This window comes from Apium graveolens, chromosome 9 (genome assembly GCF_009905375.1).
Source record: "Apium graveolens cultivar Ventura chromosome 9, ASM990537v1, whole genome shotgun sequence".
Lineage (NCBI taxonomy): Eukaryota > Viridiplantae > Streptophyta > Magnoliopsida > Apiales > Apiaceae > Apium > Apium graveolens.
In genome coordinates, this window is record NC_133655.1 from 203946799 (window position 1) to 203964667 (window position 17869).

At 33.2% G+C, this 17869-nt stretch overlaps 2 protein-coding genes across 4 annotated transcripts; both read right to left on the minus strand.

Moving 5' to 3' along the window:
- Positions 1 to 6050: 6050 nt before the first annotated feature.
- Positions 6051 to 10097, minus strand: LOC141687331 (homeobox protein knotted-1-like LET6). Of its 3 annotated transcripts, none has more exons than XM_074492572.1 (5): positions 9926 to 10097; positions 9220 to 9474; positions 8781 to 9024; positions 6907 to 7151; positions 6051 to 6380 (listed from the first exon to the last, which is right to left on the minus strand). In XM_074492572.1, exons 2-5 carry the CDS (start codon positions 9463 to 9465, stop codon positions 6174 to 6176), a joined length of 942 nt encoding a protein of 313 aa, XP_074348673.1. In that variant the 5' UTR covers positions 9466 to 9474; positions 9926 to 10097; the 3' UTR covers positions 6051 to 6173. The 3 variants fall into 3 exon arrangements, with proteins under 3 accessions (XP_074348673.1, XP_074348674.1, XP_074348672.1); XM_074492573.1 differs by lacking the exon at positions 9926 to 10097 and adding an exon at positions 9609 to 9836; XM_074492571.1 differs by lacking the exon at positions 9926 to 10097 and having other exon boundaries at positions 9220 to 9835.
- Positions 10098 to 11895: 1798 nt separating this feature from the next.
- LOC141685879 (uncharacterized) lies at positions 11896 to 14013 on the minus strand. Its single transcript, XM_074490956.1, has 8 exons — positions 13738 to 14013; positions 13477 to 13656; positions 13090 to 13358; positions 12682 to 12919; positions 12492 to 12581; positions 12248 to 12367; positions 12105 to 12171; positions 11896 to 11963 (listed from the first exon to the last, which is right to left on the minus strand). The coding sequence occupies exons 1-8, from the start codon at positions 14011 to 14013 to the stop codon at positions 11896 to 11898; spliced, it is 1308 nt and encodes a 435-aa protein (XP_074347057.1).
- Between the last annotated feature and the right edge of the window lie 3856 nt (positions 14014 to 17869).

Sequence of the window (17869 nt, forward strand, 5' to 3'; positions counted from 1 at the left end):
AAGATCCTTAAACTCAACAAAAGCTTCATCCTTAGTACGTAAAAATAGTACCCAAGTAAAACGAGAATAATCATCAACTATAACAAAAGCATAATTATTACCTCCCAAACTTACATACCTTTCTGGATCAAAAATATCTAGATGAAGAAGCTACAAAGGGTCAGTTGTTGACACACGATTCTTAGCAGTGAAAGATGTCTTTACCTGTTTTCCTAGCTGACATGTTGTGCAAGGTTCAACCTTCTTGAATTTCAGCTTTGGTAGACCTCGAACCATATCATGAGAAGATATCTTCCGAAGAAGATCCATGTGAACATGACCTAAACGTCGATGCCAAAGATTCTGTTGATCTTGAACAGTAGCAAGACATATTTGCTCCTGCTGTTCATCAAAATCTAACACGAAAATATTTCCTTTTCTTTTGGCAACTAAAGCAAACTCGTTAGTCTTAGTACCAATATAACATACATCTTTATCGAACTTAACCTTATGACCAGCATCAGTAAGTTGACTTACACTAATAAGGTTGTATTTCAAACCATCAACTAAATGAACGTTAGAAATAGCAAACCTGTCATTACCAATGGTGCCTTTTCCAATAATTATGACGGTGTTTGAATCTCCAAGAGTAACTAAGCCACCTTCCTTGGCAACTAGAGATAGAAACTTGGATTTATAACCTGTCATGTGACGTGAACAACCACTATTGATGATCCATTTATTTCACGGAACATGGACCTTCAAGCAAACCTGCAAAAATTGCTTTATCTCTTAGGTACTCACTTAACCTTGGGTCCTAGTTGGTTAGTATCACAAATCTTATATAAATGTCTATCTGATTTCTTAATCTACATCTGAACAATTTTAACAGATGTATTAGCAGATTTATATCTAGCAAACGATTTATAAGATGAGTTAGAGGAGTGGCCCATGATTCCACATAATCTAGATTTAGATGTAGTGTGACCAGCTTTGCCATAATCTCGACATTTCTCATAAGGCATCTTATACTTCATAGGAGCTCGCTTGTAACCGCCCTGAAATGCACGTTTCTTGATTGATTCACATCATAATCCTCCTTTATCAAGAGAAGATTTTTGTTCACCAAGAAGAGCATTCAAATTTCCTTCTCCATGAAAACATTTCACTAAATCTTTTTCAAGCTGTGCCATTTTCTGCTTTAACTCCGAAACCAGGGGATCAGGAGCATTTCTCTTTTGACAGTTTCTGGATCAACAAAGATTGACTCTTTCTTCAAAGCTTCAAGACAGACATCTTTCATCTCAATCTCATTTTTGAGATATCGATTTTCTTCAGTAAGTTTTGAAACCCTTTCAAGCAAAGATTTGTTTTCAGCAACCAAGGCTTCCTCCTTCATGGGGTCATCCATTTCACTAAGAACTTCACTTAATGCTTGTTTAAAATAAGCATTCTTTTCTTTTAACTTCTTAACCTGGACCTGCAAATTCAACATCGATGAAGATATATTTGAATTATACATTATATTTTGTACCTCATCATTGTCACTGGAGCTGTCCTCGAGTCCTTCAAAGCAAAGTTGAGCAACTTCATCGTCTGAATCGATCTTCACGTCAGATTTATCATCACTCCAAGTAATTAATGCCTTCTTTTTGTTCTTCAGCTTGTAGCAGTCCTTTTTGAAATATCCTTTCTTTCCACACTCAAAACAAGTGTCCTTGCTTTGATTTGTTTTATTCTCCTTCCTCGGATTAGATTTGAAGTCCTTCTTTGGAAACTGTGACTTCATAGCTCGTTTGGAGGCATTCCGTTTGGCAAGAAATTTATGAAACTTCTTTGTTAGAAGAGCAATCTCTTCATCAGAATCATCAGGAGATTCGTGTACATCTGCATTAAGTGCAAGAGTTTTCTTACGAGGAGCTTCATCTTCTTCATCATATCCGCGTAGCTAATTTTTGAATTCTTCCAATTCACTAAACAGTGTTAGAGTGTTCATAGTCGAAAGCAGTGTTGAATCCTGCAGAATGGTAACCTTTGGAGCAAACTTCTTTGGCATTGTTCTGAGGATTTTCCTATTGATCTCAGATTGAGGAATGATCCTTTCCAGAAGTGAGATAGAGTTCATCAATGTCAGGAATCTCCCTTGAGCATCTCGCACGCTTTCATCTCTTTCCAACCTAAAACCTTCATAGTCACTCATGAGCATACTTAATTTTACTTCACGTACCTTAGATGTGCCTTCGTGGCTGACTTTGATCGTATCCCAGATCTGTTTGGTAGTAGTTCATGCTGATACTTTTCTTAATTCTATAGATACCATGCCATTGAGAAGTGAGTTAATAGCTTTAGCATTGGAGTTCATTGCATTCACTTCTTCAGGAAAGAGATCCTTGAGGGATTTTGGCTTTCCATCTTTCATAGGAGTTGTAAAACCATTTTCTAGAACATCTCATTCGAATGCATCACGCTGGAGAAAGATTTTCAACCGGAACTTCCAGTCATTGTAGTTTTCAGCACCATGAAGCAGTGGTGGATAATTTTTTGAATACCAATATGGTTGAGCCATGGATCGGTAACAAAATAAACACTAAAAAGAGAATTAAATGCACCTGCTCTGATACCAATTGAAATTCGATGGCTCGATAGATAATATTATATTCTAACTGACAAGGCAAATGGGACAGTCTCTTATGCAAATGGGACAGTCCCTTTACAAATGAGACAATGAATGGGACAGTCTCAATTAACTACAGAATGTAAATAACAGTGATGAAAATGCAGAATGCTGAAAACTTAATAAGTAAATACACCAGAAGTTTTCACTTGGTTCGGCCCCTACACCTAGTCTATGACCTACATCCAAGTCCCTTTGCCAACTAACATAGAGAATGTATTATATCAACTTTAATAAAAGAACTTACAGTATTTTCCTTGATTACAAATATAGCACTTGAAAGAAACCCTTTCCCAAGATAAACTTGCTACCTAGCCAACTGTTATTCCTTAGCCCTCTAGCTACCTTGCTATAATTTGGAATCAAGCTTGCCACAACTCGGCACAAAGTTGATATGAATACACGAGTACAAGAATAAACAAATTGATTACAACTCAAACTAGGCTTCTTGTTTGACTGGATATTCAAGAATTATAAACAAGAAAGGTTTTCAGAATGTATATGAATAGATCGTGAAAAACATTAGGTGTAATCTGAAAACATGAGATGTGTCTTCTTCTTTGATAGAATATTCAAGAGAATGGAATAAGATGAGTTTTTCAGAGAATAAAGATAGAACGTGGAATAAGCACTCTTATTGAATCTGAAAAACAAGATGTGTATTTATACACACAAATCTAACGGGTTTGATTTTCAGAACAAAAAAGAGATAAGATTGGATAATCTATTTGTTTGAAAATATTTGAATAAGTCTTTGTAACAACCCGTTAGTTAGTTGTAAAAGATAAATCTTATAAAAGATAAAATTTGAATAGTTCAAATAGGTTTATCAGATAGGGTTTGTTTTGAAGATAAACTTGTTTACCCAGTCAAATAGAATTACAAAAACCCTATCACTTACAACAACTAAGTTCCATAATTTCCATTCTCTACGTACATCTTGAATTAGGTCATCATCATAAATCTGCAAATCAACAGGTTTGACCCTTTTAATGACCCAACCCATTTAGAAAGGGTTAAAAAAATTTCAACCCATTAATCTCGAAAAAATTAACTAACCCAACCCTACTAATCGTTTAACGGATTGGGTTGATTAGGGTTGAATTGATCGGGTTGTAAAAAAAATCTATACCCATATCTTATAAGTTTATGTCCAAGTAATATATGGGTTTAAATAACTACTTTCGTTTAAAGGAAAAGAAGTATAGTTGAAATAATTTGTCATGTAGGCAGGAAGGTAATCAAATGATCCAACTTGTAACTTCTAGAATTAATATTATATATATATATATATGATACATATGTGTGTTATGCAAAGAATACATGGCTAACCAAATCTATATTTTAGAAGGACGATAGTAACTAAGTAATTCAATACATGAATTATTGGATTGTGTAGTAATTTAGACTATAATTACATAAATTAATATATATATATACTAGCTTGTAACCCGTGCGATGCACGGACTGATTTTAATACTTGTATTTTATTTTATTATTTGTAAAACTAAATTATAAAAAAATAATTATTATATATTATTGAGATTAAGAAGGTTAAAATATTTATGTATTATTTTTTATGTATTATATTATTGAAAAATTCAAAATTTAGATAGCTAAAATTTTAAAAAGTCCTTCTTTTACGGCGCTGAAAAGCCTATAAAATGATTTTGCTATTATTTTTTTAATTAATATTGTTTTTTTAATTTTTTCTTGATTTATATTTATGATTGATAAATTTCAAAATTATGTTCTATTTAGGATTGTATAAAGGTTATTTTGCAAAATTTTGGATAAAAAGTATTTTACGCTTATTATATAAAGATATATTAAATAAAAACGGGGTGGCTAAAAGCAAGAAAAAAAGAAGTTTAGTTGGAGTAATCTACTTTGCGCATAATTATATTATATTTAGGATTGTATAGGGTTATTTTGCAAAATTTTGGATAACACACTTATTATATATAAAGATATATTAAATAAAAACGGGGTACGGTTAAAAGTAAGAAAAAAAAAAGATGTTTAGTTGGAGGAATCTACTTTGCGCGGAGGTGCGTCCGTGTATGATGGAGAGTTTGAGTTGGATGGAGAGTCTGCGGTTGAGAAGTTTAGTTTGTTTTCATATTTTGGAAAGGGTTAATAATTATGCTACTTAATTTAGGAAGGTGTGAAACAACCAACCGAATTATCACCTATTTTGCTTATAACAATATAGTATATATATATATATATATATTTAAGGTTGGTCGGCCGTATTTAGGGTTGGATTAGGTCGGTTATAACGGTTAGATAACACATGAGCAGCCCTAGTCTTCGGTAGATAAAAAATAATGAGTTAAAAATATGTCAAAGATATTAAAAATAAATTATATATATATATATAATATTAGAGATCCTAAATTTTTTCGTAAGTTTTCTTTCCAAATCTAATATATTACATGTATAATTAACAATTTTTCTAATAATAATATATGATCTCGTGTGCATACATATACATCAACTAATTAAAATTAGACGTGTATGAATCCTGTCATTTAGTAAAAAATTTGGGGAAATTTTTTGGATAACTAATACTACTGGCAGATATTATGTTAAAAAATTCACTTCAATGCATTTTTATTAGTTAAAATTTTAGCCACCATCTCCATATTACTTGAATTTGTCGAATCTGTACAAACTTAGTAGTGAAATTACATATCATATAATTATCTTATCAAAATAAAGCATTTCATTTATAATAATATGAAATAATAGAGAAAAATTCTATAGAGACCATATTTTCATCGGAGACCTTGGAGACCACATTCTGCAATCAAAACACTATAAAATATATTATTTTGTGAAGTATGTTTTACGAGTATCACTAATTCATTAAAATTATTGAAGATCATTTAAGTTTAATAAGTTGAACCAATGTTCTGCAATCTGCAAATTTAACATGTTTTGCAGAATAAAATATTTTTGTAATGTTTTACATGCAGTACATATATAATATTCAAGATTTTGAATAAAATAAGGATCTTTGTAGAGCATGATTCGTAAAATAATATGTTTTGCAATATTTTTATGCAATATTTAACTTTCAGAAGTGGTTTCCAAAAAAAATGTTCTCCATATATATAACTTAACCCTATATATATAACTTAACCCTGAAACAATAACAATACACTATTTTTAAAATATAGTTAACATTAACCAACTGAAGTAAATCAGTTTACGGATTCAACAAATTATATATAATTAATATAGCCATCTATTTAGCCAAAATCTACTATGATGCTTTTACTATATATAATTTTAATAAATCTACACACGAATTTTGGTTCAAATTTAATGGTAATTTCTTCGAATTTTGTTATCCCTGATTCTTTTATCTTGAACCGACAAGTGATTGCTATTATATTGATATAATTAGTACAAATAAGTTCATGAATTCTCCTTGGTTCACAAATCACAACCATAATGTAATACTACACTTTTGGATTTTAGTGTTCAACTAAATATATTATTGATAGGTTCTTCAGAGAAATGGAGGAGCTACATCCATCGGAAAAGGATTTGCGACAAGATTCTCCATGTAATTGTAATGGGGACGTGCAGCATCCATAACCATGAACTGCATGTCCTCTGAAGGCTTCCAATGTCGCTTCCGTTGGTTTATGAACCAGTTGTTAATCTGCTTTTGATCCAAACCAGTTGACTCGGCCAGTGCTATCTTCTGTTGTTCCTGTTGATATATTTACATAACAACTTCATCAGTTCAGTTTAAGTTTATCACCTTTTGCTACTCCTGTTAATGTCTCAGAATTAATGGTTAGGTAGTTGAAATTTGGTGGCGTTGTAAAGATAAAAAAAAAAACTTAAAGCAGAAAATTGATATGTATAAGTTTGAGTTCATATTATCCAAACTATTTGAGGGCGGCCAACAAACTTTAAAAATAGACATAGATTAATAAACTGTGTTAGACAGGTTAAATTCAATGTGCAAGCTGAAGCTAGTTAGACTTGAGCATTCTAGAGTGAAACATAGATGTAAATAACTTTTCACAGGCAACTCACTTTTTGTAAATTTGTAACTGTCAGACCAGTTTTGTAGAATTTTGAACATAATTTGTGACTAAGCACACATAGGATAATTAAACTAAAGAGACAATGTTATGGTACTGATAAATAAATTAAGAATCCCTTGCATTGGTGATAAGATAAACATTGGAAGGGAGTACCACCAAGTAAAGAAATATATCGAAAATTACCGATGGATATGGCCATTTGTAATGTCTGCTCCACCACTCCAGCAACTGCTGGCGAGCTTCCTTAGGCAGCTTACCTTTCTTTCTTTTCTTCATAAACTCTTGCTTAAGATTTCCTAGATATCCACTGTACTTGCGTAGAAGCTGACCCTTTAATTCCTGGTCCTCTGCTTGGGGATCTACAGAATTGTTTTCTATATCGGCCTCCTCTTCTGATGATCCATTTCTATCCATGGCCTCAGCGAAAGCTGATCAATGATAGCACATACATAACATGTATACATAACATGTATGATTAAATAAAACTCATAATATACACTAATCTTGCGCACTCAATAGATCCTCGCAAAAAGTAAACATAAAAGTCATGGATTATATTTTGCATCCAATTGTAATTAAGAAAGATATTTACTAAAAACCCCTTGAATGTGTGCACAGCTTTATGTCAAAGACATCATGTATTATGGCTCTGTATGAATGTAAGCACTTTATGTCTCACATCAGCTATTGTGCCTCCTTCAGAGGAATATCACGGCTTGTTATAAGCATATATGTTTTATCTCTGCATTATACTTAGAATAATGGAAGCTAAAATACAGTGGCTAAAAACAAATGCCTATCATTTTGAAGATGCTCTTCCTTTTCCACATCATCTGCTTATGAATTTCGTAATGAGGAAACAGATTTAAACAATATGTAAATGCACACAAATTGATAAACGAGAATGTACATTTCTCAAATGTCTTGCAGATGGTCAATGCAAGTGCAACTTAGAAATAAGGCACCTGCAGAATCTTGGACCCATTAAACTGATTTTGTGATATATATTGGTTTAGGTTAGCCTGGTTGCAGATTCATTACTTAAAAAAAGTTAGTATCACTTAATTCCTTATTTTAATTTTATGAGTCATATGCATTTATATATTATCTACTCAAAATTACAGTAACAAAAACAAAATAATGATAATTATGCATTTAAAAAAATCATTTACTTTGGTAAATGTAAATTAGAAATATAAGATATCAATAATTATACTTCTTATGCAAACAAACAACAAAGTTTGTTAGATTTATTTGAAGTAAAATAAAAACAAACTCTTTTACTGATGGAATAATACATAAAAAGTAGTCCTTTACATCATGTAGAAGTAGGCCATCGTACCTATACTTACAGCCCAGTCAAAATATAGAAGGATTTTAAATAACCGGTTGCACTTAACTTAAGAGGTATATCTAAGCAATCTTCACTTAAGATCCAAAATACAAAATTCATTAGTTTCCGACCTATATCTATGAATAGCATCCAAAAGTTAAAAACATCCTAAACACAAACATTAAGAATTACAAATCAAGAACTATACGCTATGCAAAGATCAAGAAGTAAATTAAAAGTTACTACTACCATTTACTATCAAACACAGCCGACCTACAAATCAAAATAATTTCAGATAAATTGCATTTTATATGTTATCACTCAATTGGGTTTTTCCACTTGTATTTTCCTAGTTATAAATAGCTTTGTTGTCTAGATAGATAACAACTTCTAGGTTAGAGAATGTTTATAATATAAAAACTATTTTGTTTCTCTTTTCAAGTAGATATAAAAATAGCTATAATACGAACACGAAACATAGACACAAATTTACTTGTTCCTTCGAACAAAACGGTCTCATCAAAATAATTGTCAACTGTTCAAGTACTGGTTATGAGCAATGTGTTCTACGCAACCATGAAAAATTGACTGTGATGTCAATGTCACACTCAGATTCTTGTTATGAAAAATAATTAGTACGCTGTTATTTTGTCATAAAGAATATTAATAGCTAGTGATGAACACAGATCAATAACAATAGGAAAAGAGGTAGCAAAGAAATAACCAGCTGAATCTGAAGAAGAAATGGTGAGAGCTTTGAATTGAGAGTCGATTCGAGAGAGAAAAAGCATGGCTTCCTTAAAGGGTTTAGAAAGTTCTTGCTCGTACTTGCTCAGCATCTCACAATATGCTTCCATGAACTGATCCAATGCCGGATCTTCTCCAATTGTGCTACTTACACCACCCATCGCCGACACCGAAGTGTAAGCTTCCTCTAATCTTGCCACCACCTCTGGTGGTGCTCCTATCTGTATGTACATTTTAACACACTAATACATACTTGCAATAATAAAATACATGAACCAATAAACAGCTACAACTATTTTAAGCTAAAGTGTAAGTACTTGTTCTTTTCCTCTTTATATGGAGGGTTTTCTTCACTCCAATTTTAGTAGGGTTTGGTAAATGAACATATGTATGTATATATATATATATATATATACCTTTTGACAACTGATATAAGCAGCAAAGAGACGGTGATAGTAAGGATGAGACATGATCTTCGCTTTCACAGAAGCTGATGAAGTAGAGCTGTTGCCAAGCCTTCCACCTCTGGGATTATTCATGTCCATGACATAGCCACTCGTGTTGTTGTTCTGAGACTCATCATGCTGAAATTGCTGTAAGATATTGCTATTGTTGTTGTTATTGTTGTCTCCTCCTCCATAAGAACCCATCAAACCATCCATTTCTCCTTGCTGCCAAAACAATAGGAATATATGTTTAGAGCAGACAAGCTGAAACAATTGTTGTTGTGTTTTAAAGAAGAGTTGGTAAATGTGGCAGATCTAGATCTCCCGAGTTATAAGCCTAGCTTTTCCTCTTTTCTTACCGAGGAACCCTAAAAACTAGTACCAGTACTAGTAGTATAATAACAAGAGGTACTAATAGTTAGATATTGTAATGATGATAAAAGCCTGGTGAAACAGATATATATCCTCTGGGCTTTGCTAGTATATATAGGCTTTTCATTATAATACATACATACACAGAATCTGACTCCTTAACACATAAATTAACTACTCTCTGTACACAAAAAATAAGTGTGCACAGTGTATATATACATCAAAAGATTCACTGTTACAAGGGGCAAGGAAAAGATGATTTATAGATTAGATGGTAAGGGGTGTAGTGGGTGCAAAGCATTACCTTCCCAATGATAAATTCTCTCCCCCTCTTTTCTAGCACTGCCAAACTTATTGTGAGAGAGAAATAAAATACTCTACTACTACTGATAGATCAAATCAAGGTTTTTGTGTTTATGTTGTGATAGATCATGATGATGAGGAAGAGGGATTGTTTTTGGGGCACGAAATCTACATTATTATACCCATGTCCTATGTGTGTTGGTACTTGTATTTATCTGTCCACTCATTTTTCATCTTTTTTTTCTTTTAAGTTATTTAATTCTCCTTTTCCTATTCCTAATCTTTTTGAGAGATTTTTCTGGCAATATATATTCAATTTTAAAATTCAACGCAAATTTATTGATATTTTTCTAAACTAAGCCTTTTAAAAATCATATAATAATTAAATAAAAGTTGAATACTTTCCGGTCCCAAATTAAAGTCTCTTTATCTTTTTTACTTGTTTTAAGTGTATAAAAGTGTATAAAAGTTATTGTTACATATAAGATTTTTTAATTTTTTCTAACTAAAATTTAACATTTATACTTTTATTTGAAAAAAAAATTAAAAATATAATTAATAAAAAATTTCTTTTTATTTATTAAAATATATGAAAAAGTTCAAAATGACTTATAAACGGAAACAAATAAATAAATATATAATAATCTATATTAATGTATTTATGATAAATATAAATTTAAATATTTAAATAAATTAATAACTGTTTAATAAACTAAAAAATAAGAAGAGAGTAATATTATATATTATTAATATTATTTATCAGGTGACGACTAGGGGTATAATGAATTACTTTACCTCAACTCTCTCCCTCTATCTTTTCCTTCTTTTCTTGGGTTCTCCTTCCGGCCTATTCATATTACTCTACTAGGGTTCACTTTTTCGCATTTTATATTCCTTGTTACCATTATGAATGGTCCTAAAACATTTCTGTGTTCCCCACTTTCCCATCACCAGGTAGGTTACCTGATTTTCAAGATTTTTTTAACTTCATAAATAATTTCAAGGTGTAATTATGGTAGTATAATTATTATATATAAGCACGTAGTTGCTACTTTAATCTTCTGAAATAGCAATCCACATGTTTTATCTGTAACACTTATCTGTAACACTGATGATCCTTTTCTTTAGACTTAATTGCACTATCATGTCCTGAGTTATAATTTTTTAGTACAAAAATGGTTAAAATATAAAGTTAAGCGCCCGCATGACCAAATTTTAATATTTTTAACAACCGATTACTTTCCGTCAGAATTCACTAACAGACGTTAATTGGTCAGGGGTATAACAGGATTAAAATATTACAACGACTACTTTCTGCACTATGGACCTGTGTCTATATATTACACATACAGTGAATTTCTAAATTTGAAGAAGATAAAAAAAATACTCAAACTCTTACAAATTACTAGCTTTCAGCAGAAAATCATGGCATATAAGTGTTATTGTGGAAATTGGGCCGTGGAAAGGATTGTTCGCACGGATGCAAATGCAGGGCGTAAGTTTGCTAGGTGTGGTCTAGGTCGTCGTGGTTGTGGTTTTTTCAGGTGGGTGGATGGGTGCGTAAGGTGTAGGAATCTGGTTATGGAAGTGGAGAGGGTGAAACTAGAGGCTAGAAGATGGAAGATTAGCTTTCTGTTTTTATTCTTGTTATTATGTTTTATGTTAGTTTGTAATATTCCTCATGTTGAAGATGTAAAACCAGATGTTTGATTAATGTTATTGCATATGTGAATACTTGCAATTGTTAACTTGTAGTTATGTGCACTAAAAGATAAACATACACACTTTTTATGATCACAGAAAAGGCTTGATTGATATCATTCCATTAGCATCATTCACAATCTCAGTCATAGTACATGTTGGCCACAAAATAGCATATAGTAGCATCTAGTGACAAGTTTGTAAGGCTTGGAGCCATTAATTCTAGCTATTACATACGCCAACAACCATATGACCTGCAAAAATAGTGTCTTAAAACTGCACACCTATATCCTCAACCAAAAGATCAAGTGCCATAAATATAGTCACCAATATTAGATCTAAAAATAAAGTTTTTTGTCAAGGTCAACAAAAAAACACAGAACAAAGATCACGTCTCCCATTAATTCATCTCTTTCTCTTTGGAGTTTCCTTTCTGGCCTGGTGAACAAAGGCAGATGTTGAACTTGCTTGAGTGTCACCAGCTTGTCTATTATTCTCATGCTGATGCATCATCTCGGGGATGGTATTTTGATGTTGTTGTTGTTTCTACATAGGAAAATGCATTATAAGTAGGTCTGTGTTTAAATCTAATATATTTAAGTTGATTTTAAGTAAGCCTTACCTTCTGTGCACAGGTCCTTGAATTATGCCCTGGCTGGTTACATATTTTGCACACACAAGTAGTCTTAGCAATGTTAGGCACTGTACCCTGTTCTGCAGCTTTTTTAATGGCATCATTTTTCTATAATTAGAAGATAATAGACCATTAGGGTTGTTAAATTATAACCATATAAGTACCATATATATGAATTACAAGATAAGTACCTTGGCAGGACAAGTCCCAGTGTTATGACCCCTTTCCTTACAGTAGGTACAATTAACAATTGTCCCAGCCTTGCTGAGGCTTGTTCCCAAAATTCAGGACTCACAATTGGCTCCAACAAACAGCTGTATAACTGTTTGAAAGAAACCAGTTTAATTTGGTTGTTAGAGTGTAAAAAATAAATTGTATATGTAGCAAAAATAAAGGAAATTGCAAAAAAATCTATCAATTACCTTCATGTACATGTCCTTGCTGTAGCATTCATGTATGTGATTCTCCCAAGGATCATTCCTAATGGCTATGCATGCACAAGCATGATAGCAAGGAATCCCAGTCAGATTCCATTTTCTGCAAGTGCAACTTTTTTTCTCCAAATCAACAACTAACTCATGGCCAGCATCTGTACAAGTGACTAAGCATGTGGTGCCTCCAGACCAGGACACAACACAATTACCAGCATACTGTATTGACCTAGGACATTTAAAGATAGGACAGCAGTTATACTTAACATTAATTTTAAATTTTAAATAAGCATAAAATTCTTATTTTCATCCCATCTATAGATTATGGTCTACATTGAGTGCATTCCATAATAGTAATCTTAATTTTGATGCAGGAAAGATACAAGATGAACCACATACTTGTCAAGTTTGTTTAGTGCACTAGGGCATATCACAGTGTCCCTGGCTGCTAATTTGTCTCTTCTAACTTGAATCCTCTTCATAACTGATTTATGCAGCTCCCTAAACATAGTGATGATAGGTAAGTCTCTGTACTTCCTGATACTGCTATTAAATACTTCACAGTGATTGTTAACACACATATCACTGTGAACATTTATTCTAAAAGCAGCTCTTGTCCACTGTGTTTTGGGTTTTGCAATGAGCCAGTCATGACATTTTGGTGCAATCTGTGAACATAATTGAACAAGTTACAAGCAACTAAAACTGAACATAAATTGAACATAATTAAACATAATTGAACATAATTGAACATAATTGAACTTAATCGAAAATTGTATAAGGTACCTCCTTCATCCTGTTCATGTGGAGATTAAACTCCCAATCTGTTGATGCCCTAGCAGCTTTCCAGAGAAGTTGTCTTAATGTTTTGCCCTTGAACTCCTTATGCATATTTTGGTACAAATGCATAACACAAAATCTGTGTTCTGCATTTGGTACTATGGCCTCCAAAGCATTTATAAGCCCCTGTCAAATAAGTAAAAACATATTAATATAGACATTTTTATAGAAGTGCTAGGTAATAAACTTGCATATTTATGCACACACCTTCTGTCTGTCAGAGATGAAGGTCCTCTCAGCATCAACTTGGATCTTCAAGTCATGAGTCAGTAATTCCAAGAACCATGTCCAAGATTTCGTGGTTTCTGATTCAACCACAGCCCATGCAATGGGGTACATGCCATCATTGGCATCTACCCCAAGTGCAGCTAATAAATGGCCACCATAGGGTCCCTTGAGATGGCACCCATCTAATCGAACAAGGTGCCTACAGAACTGGGTGAATGCCTTTTTCAGTGGGCCCAAACATACATACAATCTCATGAACCTACCCCTATCTGTCCCAGATACTAGATCTTTAGTAAGAACTTTAACTATTGTCTCAGGAAGCACCCTTTTTAATTCATAAGCATAGTCCTACACCTGAGCATATTGTGCTGCAGCAGTGTCATTGATCTTGATCAGAGCTCTTTTCTTGGCTCTATACACTGCATACTTTGACACCTCACACTTCAAGTCATTAAAAATCTTCTTGTGGAATGCAGAAACAAGCCAACTAGAATTCATTCTGATTTCCTTTTCATAATGTGCAGCCATCCAGGTAGAGTTAATTTGTTTTTGCTTAAAAGTGGGCATGCAGGTATGCCTTTTGATTATGGACCTTATCTGGTATGTTGATGTCTTGTTAAAGGGGGAAGCATAAACTGTCCAGGGACAAGGTTTCTGGCAAACATACTTCACTTTCCTACCATAATTAGCCACTAATTCGACTGGCCTCATTTCCATTATAGCATGGTTTCTCACAGCCTTTCTGAATATTGCAGAGCTCTTAAACAACATACCAAGCAAAAAAACTGGTTTTTTCATGTCAACCTCTTCATTAAAAACCGGGAAACTAGGCTCATCCTCATCAGTTGAAATTTGTGCCATCCTTTCTTCATCACTCCCTGCATAAACAGAATCCTGATCACTCTGTGTGTTGTCATCTTTCTGAGGGTCCTCATGGATGTCTTCATCCTCATCTTCATACACAGTCCTGCCAACATGTTGATCAAACAATAGGTCATCATCACTGTCATCTATATTGCTAGCATCTGAGTGGAAACTTTCATCATCACTATCTGATTGATCACCACCATAATCATATTCCTCATCACAGTCATCTTGATCAGAGAAATCCTTATACAGACCCTCAAGTTCAAGCATTTGTTGTTCCAGCTCATAGTCATCCTGTGTTGATTTGGGAAATGGGTTCTCCATAAAAATTTCTTATTCATATGTAGTCTTTGATGTAGTACCATCACAGTCTTGCCTTAGTGCAACATATGATTTAGTAACAAACAATTCTACATACTTATTAGTCCTTGGCCTATCTTTGTTATTTATCAATGTGCACATTACCATGAGATCATCATCACTTTGTAACTTAAATAAACCGTGCTCCATTGTAGTTCCCGGAATCCTATACCACAACTGATAAAAACCTCCGATCGATCCACTTTCAATCAACATACTATTTATCTCTATAAGACTAATAACATCAGAATCACAGAAGTCGACATAAACCACAGAACCTCCATTATATCTCTTAGGATTTTCCTCCATTTTACCATCATAAAACATTTTAATTATAAAAAGCTCAGCATCTGAGAAATAAACCCATTTACTTAAATTAACTAGATAATTTGGGATAACTAAATTATACTTTAAAAACACGAATAACTAACAATAAATCATAAATTACACTTTATAACACTAGCAAACAAGATAATCAACACAACATCAACATAATTCATAGTTATAAAGTAAACAAAAAAGTACACTATAAAACACTAGGAAAATAACTAACAAAAAAGACATTGGTATCTTATTAAGCAAAACCCCCAAATTATACATAAACATTACAAATCTTACTAAGCAAAACCCCCCACTATGATGACATCTTGTTAAAAACCCCCTAATTATACATAAACATCGCATGCAAATAGAGAAAAAGTACATACCTATATATTGTGGACATTGGTAGGGTTTGAATGCTTCTTCATCTTGCTTGGGCCTCAGTTTCCACGACATCTTGCTCCAATTTCGTCTTCACGGTTCTACAGTTTAGTTAGTTTTAGGGTTTTGTGTGATCGATTTTTGGGGGGGATTAAGGGTTAGTTTAGGAGGGAGAGACAATAATAGAGGGGTTATATGAGTACAACGTTCAATTTTTCATTTTTACCCCCAGTCAGTACTTTAAACTGTGAAGTTATATAACGTTCGTTAATGAGATTGACGGAATGCAATCGATGGTTAAAAAAATTTAAGTTGTGTCATGCGGGCGCTTAACTTTATATTTTAGCCATTTTTGTGCTAAAAAATTATAACTCAGGCCATCATAGTGCAATTAAGTCTTTCTTTTATGTCTTAAGTTCAAATAGGTAGTCCGTGTTTAATAAATAATAATCCACTAAGTAAGTAAGTTTGATTACTTTTATTCTTTCATTAGAAGATTAATAAATATATTTAATGATCATCAGATTGTTAAATATACTTTAAAAACGTTAAATTTTATTGACCAAGAATAGGAGGAGAGTAGCAGTCTTAAAAAATTTTAATAGAACCTTTTTAAACCAGCGTACGACTTGGAATTAAAAACATATATCACACATTCGACCATCCAAACTCTGCATATGCATCACCCTCGTCTCATTCTTTTCCGTTTTTACCGAAATATAAATGTTACTTATACAGATAAAAATAATCCTAATTTCACAATTAATATTACTGTTATTCGAACCGGTCTTCGTCCCATAGATTGACTACTGCGTGCAAAGAGAAGAATACGAGGGATGATCCCCCAATTTACTTCCGGTACGAGAATAAAATTTTTATCCTATATTTTGATAATTTATGAGTCTTGATATTCAAAAATACACCATCTTGATAAACGCTACTCAACCTTTTAGCTTGTAGTTCTTCTTATCTTTTCTCAAATATCTCTATTTTCTTAGCCTTCTTGATTACATTTGTTTTTATTTCAGCCATCTCCCTTACATGTCTTTCATCTTTGTCTCTACTATCTAACTAGTTCAACCTTTCTCATTCCTGTGAAAACATCCTTTCAAGTCATCAAACTAATTACTCTTTCAAACTCTACTGTTGAGTAATTTTCAATTAATTCTTTATTGAGTAGGTTGTTCATGTCATCTTTAAAATAGATTTTCACTTCTCCCAGAGTTTCCACACAGACTAAGACTATTTCTTCAGCTAATTGATTGTTGATGTCATCATCTGAAATCTCTTCTGAAATTGGTAGAAAATCCTCTTGATTGTAGCAGTTCCATAGCACTAGTTTCAACCTTTTATTTTCTTTGGTTTTCTTCCAGTGGACTTGAACTGAGTTTTGGTTGGTGGTCTGAATGATGGAGGTTTTGACAGTTTCTTCAGAAAGATTTGGTTGGCTTGAATAGCTATTTTGAGTAGGGAGTTGGTTGTGAGTTTGTAAAGATATTTAGGCTTAGAGATTTGGATTTTTTGAGTTTGTATTTGGCTAGGGATTTGGGTTGAGGTTTGTAGACCTTTGAATACTTGGCTTGTAAGTGTTTTTTTGGTGTATTTACCATCTCATCGACCCTTCTTCTTGTCTTCATCTTTACTTTCTTCTGCTCATCCTTGTTAACTTGTTCTTCCTTATGACTCCCACTGCTTTTGCTTGATTGACTTGGATTTGAGCCAAAAAATTTGTGTTCATCTTTCTTTTGCTCATCATCATCCAAGTCATCATCTTTTTCAATGACTTTGGTTTATGGTAGCATGGCATCTGCATTTTTCAAGTATCTTGCTGTTGAGTGGCATTTATAACACTTTATAATATTCTAATAAGCTTTGAATTGATGCGTTTGTACTCAAGTTGTTAAGTGTTTTAACGTGTTTTCGAGTGTTTCTGTATTTCAGACATTATCTAGGTAATCAGGTGAATTAGTATTGTTTTAGTGCTAATTTGGTGTATAGGTGGTGTTGGAATAAAACTCGTTGAAAGCCGGCTCAAATCTGCAAGAAAAATGAAGAAGTCAAGTTCTGGCAGAAGCCCAGCGCGCCCGCGCTGATCAAGCGTGCGGCCGCGCCCAAAGTACAGAAAGCCAGCGCGCCCGCGATGATCAAGCGCGCGGCCGCGCCGTGTCGGGATGGCAGAATC

Excerpts from the sequence above, each read along its gene's own strand:
- LOC141687331 (XM_074492572.1), bottom strand. The coding sequence starts at position 9,465 with ATGGATGGTTTGATGGGTTCTTATGGAGGAGGAGACAACAATAACAAC. Across the intron at positions 9,025-9,219 it reads CTTATATCAGTTGTCAAAAG|ATAGGAGCACCACCAGAGGT; the intron begins GTATATATATAT and ends ATGTACATACAG. Across the intron at positions 6,381-6,906 it reads ACAAATGGCCATATCCATCG|GAACAACAGAAGATAGCACT; the intron begins GTAATTTTCGAT and ends ATATATCAACAG.
- LOC141685879 (XM_074490956.1), bottom strand. The coding sequence starts at position 14,013 with ATGAGATTGTATGTATGTTTGGGCCCACTGAAAAAGGCATTCACCCAG. Across the intron at positions 12,582-12,681 it reads GCAAGGACATGTACATGAAG|TTATACAGCTGTTTGTTGGA; the intron begins GTAATTGATAGA and ends TCTTTCAAACAG. Across the intron at positions 11,964-12,104 it reads TGAGAATAATAGACAAGCTG|ATCTAATATTGGTGACTATA; the intron begins GTGACACTCAAG and ends CTTTATTTTTAG.